Genomic DNA, 10770 nt, shown 5'->3' with positions numbered 1-10770 from the left:
ATTTTGCAAAATATTTTTACTAGTTATATCTTCCTAACACTCTGTGGCACTTTGAAATGGTTAAGAGCACCTTCTCATACTTTTGAATTGCCAAAAATATGTGAGATTGAGTCGTGCCTGATTCAATTTGGTAGATTAGTTTGGAAAGTTGTCAGAATTACGCCATAATACCCTCTTATATCTAGCTAGTGAACTGTGCTATTTAATAGATAGCTAAACAGAGAAGATACTGGTACTGCTGTTCCTTTGTATGAAATTAAAACATAGTATGCATGATATATCTTTCTGCATAAAAATACAATTTATTGTAGTTCTCAGTTCCCACAAGGTGATAAGATAATGAAATACATATTCATATACCTAAAACGACCTTTCTCAATAAGATGATTTCAGATACTGGCTTTACTTGATTATGAATGTTGTCTGGCTCATAGGGGAAAAAAAAGAGTGAGATTCAGAGGAGGAAACAAAAAATAAGAAACATATTTTCAGCTGTAGGAAGGAGTTATCCAAAGTAGCAATTCTCAACTTTTAATGTGACCAGGAATCATGTGGGGATATTGTTAAAATGCAGGTTCTGATTAGAACCTGTGTTGATCTCAGGTGGTGCTGATAATATTGGCACATGGACTACACTTTGAATAGCAAGAATATAAAATGGACATGGATGAGTAGCTAGGAAATACAGGAAAGAATAACCTATCTATAGGAAAATTAGATAGATGATAAAACAAAACAGAAAAACAAGTCAGTGTCTCTGGGAGAACCAGAACAAATTAAGGACACATTCAAATAAAACGTTTTTTTTAGTATATGACTCTTCTTGCACATTTCATTGATATTTCTCTTTGTGCAGTCTCTGTGCATGATAATTGGTGATGAATTGAGGAAGTAAAACTCCAGGGTGTTGCAGTAAGAGGCGAAAGGCAATTGGATAGACTCTATTCTGCATATACGCCTACTTTCTTTGCTGCTCAGGATAAGTTAAGAAGACACAAAAGACCTAAGTTCTGTAGAAATTCAAAACCTGTTCAAGCAACAGCCACTTAATGTCATGAAGTTCCATTGTGTTGAACTGAGTGAGGGCTTTGGAAATTCAGGAGGAAGCATCCACACCTTTGGGAAGTCAAGTGGCCAAGAGAAATGTGCTCAGCCGAAGACTGGAGTCACAGATTGGGGCCAAGAAGACAGTGGCGACTTGAGTAGCCGCAGAAAGACATAGGCCCTGGGTTGGACAAGTTGAGAAAATACTAAACCAGATTTCTGCACAGAGCTCTGCACAGTCTGCAGGCAATCTGGGAATTGAGAGAAGGTTCTTTGTGCAGCCCAATATTACATGAAAAATTGTCAGGGATTTTAGAGCTAAGACTTTGGTTGCATCCAAGACGGGCAACTTGGAACTATACACTTTATTTGCCTTGGTGGTTCTCTCAGGTAAGCATTTGATTGCAAGGTCAGCAGTTCAAACCCACTAGGGGCTCCATCAGAGAACGTTGAGGCTATCTGTTCCCATAAAGATGTACAATTTGATGGCACTGGGCTTGGTTTCTTGACTTGAGGAGCATTGTGGGTAGAGGACATAATGGACTGCCAACTGATATATGTCTTGGTCACTGACTTTGTCAAACGGGACAGAAGTGGTAGTATGTTTCCTAGAGTTCCGTTATGAAGGCATACAATGGGCTGGGTGGGAAAGGCAGACAGTGTAGGACAGTGATTCTCAACCTGTGGGTCACGACCCCTTTGGGGGTCAGATGACCCATTCACAGGGGTCGCCCAAATCATAACAGCAGCAAATGACAGTTATGAAGTAGCAACATAAATAATTTTAAGGTTGGGGGTCACCACCACATGAGGAATTGTACTCAAGAGTCCCGGCATTAGGAGGGTGGAGAACCACTGGTGGAGAAGATACCCAGGGATTCTGAGGCAATCAATCTGGGAGAGCTACCATTTGCCACATTCTACGTCTCTGAAGAAGTGTTAGAATAATGAGCCCATGCATCAATCCATGGTTAAAGTTTTAAAAACAGAACAGGCTCCAAAAGCAAAATATGGTTTTGTAAATTATGCCTTTAGTTACATGAGTGCTACAATACGCTTAGAAGAAAAGGGTTCCAATATAAAATAATTTGGGGAAATATAATGGAAGATTCCAAGATATTCTTCCGTTAAGAGACCTGGTTGTATAACTCAGCTTTCTGAATGTGACCCAGATGACCCTGGGGTGCTTATTTCATGTATCCCCTATTAATCCCCTCCCCACCACCAAGAAAAAGGCAGAGTGTTTTTGTCACAAGGACAAGGGGAACCTGTGCTTAGAGTTTCCAGCAATTAACCTGGATAGAAAAACCCAGGATGTGGGGAATTTGAAGCAAATTAATATTTTGTCTGACTAATTTGACTTTTTTACTAACTTCTTTACAGATTTCCCAGAGGAGAATGGGTAAAAACCACTCAACAGTGTCTGAGTTTTTTCTTTCAGGATTAACGGATCAACCAGAGCTTCAACTACCCCTTTCCTGTCTCTTTTTAGGGATCTACATGGTTACTTTGGTGGGAAACCTTGGCATGATCTCAATAATTGGGTTGAATTCTCAACTTCACACCCCCATGTATTATTTTCTCAGTAGTCTGTCTTTTTTAGATGTCTGCTATTCTTCTGTCATTACTCCCAAAATGCTGGCAGGTTTTTTATGCAGAGATAGATCTATTTCCTATTCTGGATGCATGACTCAGCTGTTTTTTTTCTGTATTTTTGTCATTTCCGAATGCTATCTGTTGGCAGCAATGGCCTATGATCGCTATGTAGCCATCTGTAGCCCACTGCTTTATAATGTCATAATGACCCCTTGGGTCTGCTCTCTGCTGGTGGCTGCCGTCTTCTCCATAGGTTTTATTGACGCTGTTATTCACACAGGCTGTATATTAAGATTGTCTTTTTGTGACTCCAACATCATTAGACATTATTTCTGTGACATTGTCCCTCTTATTACACTCTCATGTTCCAGCACTAATATTGATAAACTTTTGATTTTTGTCATTGGTGGATTTAACATGGTGGCCACCAGCCTCACAATCATAATTTCATATGCTTTCATTCTCTCCAGCATCCTTCGCATCCGCTCTAAAGAAGGCAGGTCCAAAGCCTTTAGCACCTGCAGTTCCCACCTGACAGCTGTTGTAATATTTTATGGGTCCCTCATGTCCATGTATCTGAAACCTGCTTCTAGCAGTTCACTTATTCAGGAGAAGGTGTCCTCAGTGTTTTATACTACTGTGATTCCCATGTTGAATCCTTTAATATATAGTCTGAGGAACACACAAGTGAAAAACACACTGGCAAAATGCTTCCAAAGAAAAATAACTTCATAATGAATACGCTTCTTCTTAAGATTTATTTGTGCATCTATAATAATTATTTATATATTTATGATCAAATGCTTTATATATGTGTTTAGACGTTGCCTCTTTTAAAGTAAGTTAAAGTGAATTGTGTATATGTGTGCATACGTATTATACATATATATGCGTGTGTATGTAACTTATTGCTTTTGAGTCAATCGGGACTCATGGTGACCCTATGTGGTTCTGAGCAGAACTATGTTTCATAGAGTTTTCTATGCCTGTAATCTTCTGTAGCAGTGCTGGGTAAATTAAAACCAGCACAGTGTATTAGGGGAAAATTAGGTTATGGTAATGAAGAAAATGGATTTTATTCAACATATACAACAGAAGGGAAAAATAGATGTGGGCTATGAAGGACAAGTGATCTGAACAACGTCTGCATTGGACTGAAGAACATTGCAAAGTGAACAGTGTGTATGAGATTGTACAATGTAGTGAAAGTGTTTCCTTCTCATGGGTTTTCTAAAAACAGATGACTCCATGGGGTTGTTTTTCAAATGATTATTGGTACTAGTTTACAGTAACAACAATCATGGGTGTTTAAGGTGATCCAACAACTGTTCACCAAATACCAAAGGACGAAAGCAATGGTTTATTTAAATGTCTTTTTTGTTGTCAGAAGGATATGTCCAGGCAAATTCCTTGGTCCTTTATGTAAGCATTACTTAATCTACACTTCCTGAGGACAAGCTGTCTCTCCTGGGTTTACCCAATTTGTAAACATGACATTTCTTGATATTAGTGAAATTCCAATTACATTCTTTGTGTACTTTTTAAGACTTGTCAAAGCATGGCAACTTGGAGACTTAATGGTTAGAAACATTGGAGCAGAAACATAGGGAAATCAAAATGGTATCGAATTTATGTACAGGCTTAAAATGGAGTTAAAGTTCTCACTGTAGGCCTTTAGATTTTAGACTATAATGTTATATGTGTGTGTTTGTGTATGCATGTGTGTATTAAAGATGAGTATAATATAGCTGCATAATTCTCTGTGTATAATCTATATCTACATCTGCATCTGTCTCTGATTCATAGGGTTTTATGAATAAGAGTTGACTCTATGACAGTGGGTTATACATGTTGTTTGAGTCTTGATGCTTCAACAGAGGAGTCCTGCTAGTGCAGTGCAGTGTTGGGCTGCTACCAGTAAGGTCAGATGTTTCAAGCCACCAGCCTCTCTGAAGGAGAGAGACAAGGCTTTCTACACCAATAAAGAATTACAGTCTTGGAAACTCATAGAGGGAGGTCTACCCTGTCCTTTAGGGTTGCTGTGAGTCAGAATCAACCCAATGACATTGAGTTTGAGAGCTTAAGCAAGAACCTTAGTGATGCTATGGATTGAATCTCAGGCTGCTAACCTGTCAGTACCTCAAGCACATCAGCTGTTACATGGGAGAAAGGTAAAGCTGTCTGGTTCATAAATATCAGCAATCTAGGTAACACTAAATTGGAATCCACTATGAATTGGAATCCACTATGAATTGGAACCAACTTGATAACAATGGGATATATATAATATTCATATTCACATATAATACTAATGTCTTAGGCTGCGTTGACTAATGAGGCAAATCCAGAGACACTCATATATGTACAAGAAAGAACTTTATATCAAGAAGTAAATAAAAACCGGGAGAAAAAAAAAATCCCAGTCCAGTCCAACTCAAGTCCATAAGTCTGATACTAGTGTTCAAGTCCTTCTTCAGACTCATGCAGTCACATGCAAGGATGCAGAATGCAGGAAGGTCATAGGCCAGTGGGTCAAAGTCATGCGGATCCAATGGCAGTGGAAGTGTTTGGTCTCAGAGTGGTTCACCAGCAGGAAAGTGAAGGCAGAGAGAAAGAGAGGAGGCTCCCAGGGCCCTTCTTAGGAGATTGCCATGGCAACAAGGAGGCACCATCAAGTTAGGATCTGATTGACAGGTTGAATACCACCTCTGCACTTTTATATATCTTCAAGTTTTCATGAAACTAAGTATCTACCACAATTAATAAAGCATATGAAAGTGTGAGGAGTAAGAAATACATAAACTTTAAAGTTAGATAGCAATGTTGAGTTAGATATCAATGTTTTATTATTAGTTTCATGACTCCAAGCCATTAAAAAAAACCCAAATCATAAACAAATATGTTTCTGGGAATAACGGTCTAAGATTGCCTGCCACTATTTCAGCCAAAGATAGAGATCAGGTTGATTCAAGAAGCTCTAAGTTAATTCTACAAGCATGAAACAGAAGGAAACAATGGGGGTTGCTACTCCCGAACTGCTTTGAAATTCCAGCAAAAATCAAGCAAGTTACATACCCCAAGCTATGGTACAAAGAGCAGGTTTTGCAATGATCACAGGAAACAATTATCTATACATATATTTTCCCCAGGGATTACATTTATCATGAGTTTAACATATACCAGATCACCAACCCTCAAAGCCCCACACGTCACTGTTTAGTTCATGTCTGGCTACCTCTTTTATTTATTTATTTATTTTTGAAAGGCAGATCATGTATAATTTAATCAGGTCTCCCAAGGAATTTTATGGTGTTTCTAATGCTCATTATCCTCATAATTTTCTTTAAAAAAAATCATTTTATTGGGGCTCCTACAACACTTATCCCAATCCATACATCCATCTATTGTGTCAAGCACATTTGTACATTTGTTGCCATCATCATTCTCAAAACATTTGCCCTCCACTCAAGCCCCTGGTATCAGCTCCTCATTTCCCCCCCTCCCCACCCAGGTCCCCCTCCCTAATGGACCCTTGGTAATTTATAAATTACTATTATTTTGTAACTGTCACACTGTCCGACATCTCTCTTCACCCACTTCTCTGATGTCCACCCCCCGGTGAGGAGATTATATGTAGATCCTTGTAATCAGTTCCCCGTTTCCACCCCACACTCCCTTCACCCTCCGAGTATCACCACTCCCAGCACTAGTCCTGATGGGATCATCTGTCCTGAATTCCCTGTGTTTTCAGGTCCTATCTGTACCCGTGTACATTCTCGAGTCTAGCCAGATTTGTAAGGTAGAATTGGGATCATGATATTAGCGGTGGGGGGTGGGGGGTGGAGGAACCATTTAGGAACTAGAGGAAATTTGTAGGTTTCATCGTTGCTACACTGCAAGCTGACTGACTCGTCTCCTCCCCACCACCCTTCTGTAAGGGGATGTCCAGTTGCCTACAGATGGGTCTTGGGTCCCCAACCTGCACTCCCCCTCATTCACAATGATATGATTTTTTCTTTGATCCCTTCGACAACTCGTGGTCACACAGGCTGGTGTGCTTCTTCCATGTGAGCTTTGTTGCTTCTGCGCTAGATGGCCGCTTGTTTACCTTCAAGCCTTTAAGACCCCCAGACACTATATCTTTTGATAGCCAGGCACCATCAGCTTTCTTCACCACACTTGCTCATGCACCCATTTGCCCTCAGTGATCTTATCGGGAAGGTGAGCACACAATGATATGAATGATATGATTTTTTTGTTCTTTGATGCCTGATAACTGATCCTTTCAGCACATCATGATCACACGGGCTGCTGTGCTTGTTCCTTGGGGGCTCTGTTGCTGCCTGGCTGCCCCCTTTAATGGGCTTGCTTAGCACCTTCCTGCCTTAGATTGCCATCCCTACTGATAAAGTTTAAAAGGAATCTTTAGTGCAAGGGAAAAGGATATTGTTATATTTTGGATTACCAACATATTAAATCTCAACTTATGTTGTATTTTTGGTATTTTTATTTAATATGGGACTGTTTCACTTTCTCTAACATATTCTCAGTCTAAAAAACAAACCAAAAATATAGCTCTGGTGTTTAGTCTGACATACCTCAATCATGTGTCAGTCCATTTCTTATCTCTACTTTTTCTTTTCTGCATATGCTGAAGACAATTATGTTTTCCTCACAAAAAACCAAACCAAGTGATATAGCTATTATGGCAATATGTATAAAAATGTCAAGCAGTGTACTATAATCATCACAACAATTTTACATTAAATAAGGAATAAATTTTCATTCTCTTTCTTGTAAATGACTCATTTTAGGCAAGTTATATTAAACTTTATATTAATATTTAGGCAAATGTTATATTAAAGTAGAAATCACTGAAGAAAATTCAGCAAGTTGATAAGCAAATATAGTCCCTGTGTTTGCTATCTGGTGAACCAAGGGTAAGACTTAGAAAATCTACATGAGGTGATGAGGTTTAAACAAGTTCATCTAAGTATTTTTACTTCTAGCTTGTTGTGCTAATGCTCTCCTCCAACCGCATGATATGTCTTTGTCTTGTATTATTCTATTTCAGTCGTAATAAAGTTCTCCTTAAATTATATTTAAGATTTGGGGTCTCTTTTTTACCCTAAAACAGTACAAGAAATGCTATTGCTCAATTTAAATTTTAAAATGGTAGATTGATTTAATCTGTTATATGTTTCAAGAAATCCTATTTATTGTTTAAAAATTAGGTGTGTATGTGTGTTTTGTGGTATTTGGGTTGGGGAAAGCATAACTCTTTTTTTTTTTTAATTTTTTTACATTTTATTAGGGGCTCATACAACTGTTATCCCAATCCATGCACACATCAATTGTGTAAAGCGCATTTGTACATCGTTTCTCAAAACATTTTCTCTCCATTGAAACCCCCGACATTAGGTCCTCATTTTTGCCCTCCCTCCCTGCTTCCCCCTCCCGCATGAGCCCCTGATAGTTTATAAATGGGTATTTTGTCATATCTTGCCCTGTCCGACGTCTCCCTTCATCCACTTTTCGGTTGTCTGTCCCCCAGGGAGGAGGTCACACACAGTTCCATGTAATCGGTTCCCTCCTTCCTACCCATTCTCCCTTTACCGTCCCTGTTTCGCCACTCACACCACTGGTCCTATAGGGCTCATCCGTCCCGGATTCCTTGTATTTCCAGTTCCCATCTATACCAGTGTACCTCCGCTGGTCTAGCCAGTCCTGCGAGATAGAATTCGAGTCATGGTAGTGGGAGCGGGGAGGAAACATTTAGGAACTAGAGGAAAGTTGTATTTCTCATCATCGCTACATTGCACCCTGCCTGGCTCATCTCCTCCCAGAGACCCTTCTGCAAGGGGATCTCCAGTGGCCTACTAATGGGCTTTGGATCTCCACTCCGCACTCCCCCCAGCATTCACTATGGTAAGATTTTTTGTTCTGATGATGCCTTACACCTGATCCCTTCGACACCTCGTGGTTGCATAGGCTGGGGTGCTTCTTCCATGTGGGCTTTGTTGCTTCTGAGCTTGATGGCCGCTTGATTACCTTCAAGCCTTTAAGACCCCAGACGCTATACTTTTTGATAGCCGGGCACCATCAGCTTTCTTCGCCACATTTGCTTATGCACCCATTTGTCTTCAGTGATCCCTTCGACACCCCGTGATCACACAGGTTGATATGTTGTTCCATGTGGGCTTTGTTGCTTCTGAGCTAGATGGCCGCTTGTTTACCTTCAAGCTGAAAGCATAACTCTTGTTCAGGGTGGAAACAGGATGAAAAATTAAAAGTTTATAGGGACAATTTTGTCCAGAGAGGATGGTTTTACCTAAAACAATAATTCAGCGGTTCTCAACTGTGGGTCACAACCCCTTTGGGAGTGCAATGGCCCATTCACAGGGGTCACCTGATTCATAACAGTAACAAAATTACAGTTATGAAGTAGCAGCAAAAATAATTTTATGGTCAGGGGGTCACCACAAAATGAGGAATTGTATTAAAGGGTCACGGCATAAGGAAGGTTGAGAACCACTGATAGTAATAGAAGTGGGGGGAAATGGACATAGGAATTACAATAGAATTAATGACACCTAAGGATGATAAAATTTTGATAAATTAAAATAATAATAAAGATTCAGAGACAAGTAAAATATAAACAATGAAGAGATTTGTTTAAAAAAGGGGGGGAACTTGTATGAGTGCTTACAGTCAGAGGCACGTGATGTGTAAACAGAGTCTGAAAGCAAAGCTTTAACTGTATTTTAAAATGTTGACGAGTCTATAATCCATGTTGAATTTTAAAAGCTGCTTTTTCTAATAGCAGTTCCTCTAAACTTTATGTGCACTTACATCTGAAGCTCCTAATCATAAACCTTGAAAGAGATATTCTGTTTCTTTAGGGCTTGGCAGGTGCGGGATATGACCATTCCCAAAGGTCTTTCCATGATGTCCAAAGAGACAAGATGTGCTAGTTTTATCCTTGAGCAGTCCCGAGGTACAGCAATATCAATAAACATTTAGAATAGATCCCTCGAAAGGAAACATGATGGAGGAAGTGATTTTATTAGCAGCATACTTGAAAAAACCTGTCCTGTCAATGTTTGTGATCACTCTAATAAACCGAAGTGTTCAAATGTAGCCAATGATGTAACCCGTCTTCTGCATCATCCATGTATCCCTGAGAGACCCCTACTCTTATACACTCTTCCTTGCACTCTCCAGATTTTCTTTCAGTCCATTATGAATTTGTTTAGTTCTCCCTCCAACTATACAAAAAATGGCGTTTTCCTCATTGTCTGGCAGAGTGGCTTTTAATTTTGTGAAAGTAGGTGCCTTCTTGGCCTGGGCTGTCTCTATCTTCAGTAAACCTTTTTGTTCTTACTTTAAGTAGACTCAGGAAAATTTCTCTATGATAGATTCAAAATCAGTTAATGAAAAATTGGAGCGGAAAATAAACAAAAGGTTTTGAAGGCAAAACTAGTGTCTCCCCCTACACCACCTTCCCCACCACACCCAACCTCCCAGTTCAGTGATCTAGGGGCTTTACCTTTTAGATTGACCTGAGCCAGCTTCAAAAAACACACACACACAAAAATCTGAAGACAAAATAACCCCCAAAATACTCAAACTCACTGCCAGCAAGTTAGTTCTGGCCCACGACTCATAGAGACATTATAGGCGAGGGTAGAATTGGCCCTGTAAATTTCCAGTACTGTAACTCTCTATGGGAGTAGAAAACTGAGGTGCAAGTCACTTGTGGTGTTTCCTTGTGCCCCAGAGGGAACAGAGAGCCAGAGTTTTCAAATGGCCCCTCGATGAACTTGTTTGAAGAAAAAAGAACTCTCTCAAGTTCTGTGTCAAAAGAGCTCCAGTGGCGCTGAGCCAGCGCCTCAAGCTTGAACCTAACCTCAAGCTTGAACCTAACAGCCGCCCCCAGAATGATCTGTCTGGCGGTTTGCAGGCTCCGCAATCCTAGAAGCAGCTTCTATCCTGTCCTATTAAGAAAGTTGCTGTGAGTCAGAATTAATTCAATGATAAACTTTTAAAATAAAAATGTGGACACTTTTACAGAACCCGGAAGAACTAAATTTAGATAATGAAAGGAAAAAAAAAGGCTTAAAATATTTA

General features: G+C 39.7%; 1 protein-coding gene across 1 annotated transcript; it reads left to right on the top strand.

Moving 5' to 3' along the window:
• Positions 1-2436: 2436 nt before the first annotated feature.
• On the top strand, positions 2437-3375 carry LOC101657876 (olfactory receptor 8D4). Its single transcript, XM_004713914.3, has one exon. The coding sequence runs from the start codon at positions 2443-2445 to the stop codon at positions 3373-3375; it is 933 nt and encodes a 310-aa protein (XP_004713971.1). The 5' UTR covers positions 2437-2442.
• The last annotated feature ends 7395 nt before the right edge of the window (positions 3376-10770 follow it).

This window comes from Echinops telfairi, unplaced genomic scaffold, assembly GCF_000313985.2.
Source record: "Echinops telfairi isolate 266 unplaced genomic scaffold, ASM31398v2 ScPeMD7_5167;HRSCAF=5991, whole genome shotgun sequence".
In the NCBI taxonomy this organism is placed as follows: Eukaryota; Metazoa; Chordata; class Mammalia; order Afrosoricida; family Tenrecidae; genus Echinops; species Echinops telfairi.
This window is presented reverse-complemented; position numbering and strand designations above follow the sequence as displayed.

Coding starts and splice junctions, on each gene's coding strand:
- LOC101657876 (XM_004713914.3), top strand. CDS start 2,443: ATGGGTAAAAACCACTCAACAGTGTCTGAGTTTTTTCTTTCAGGATTA.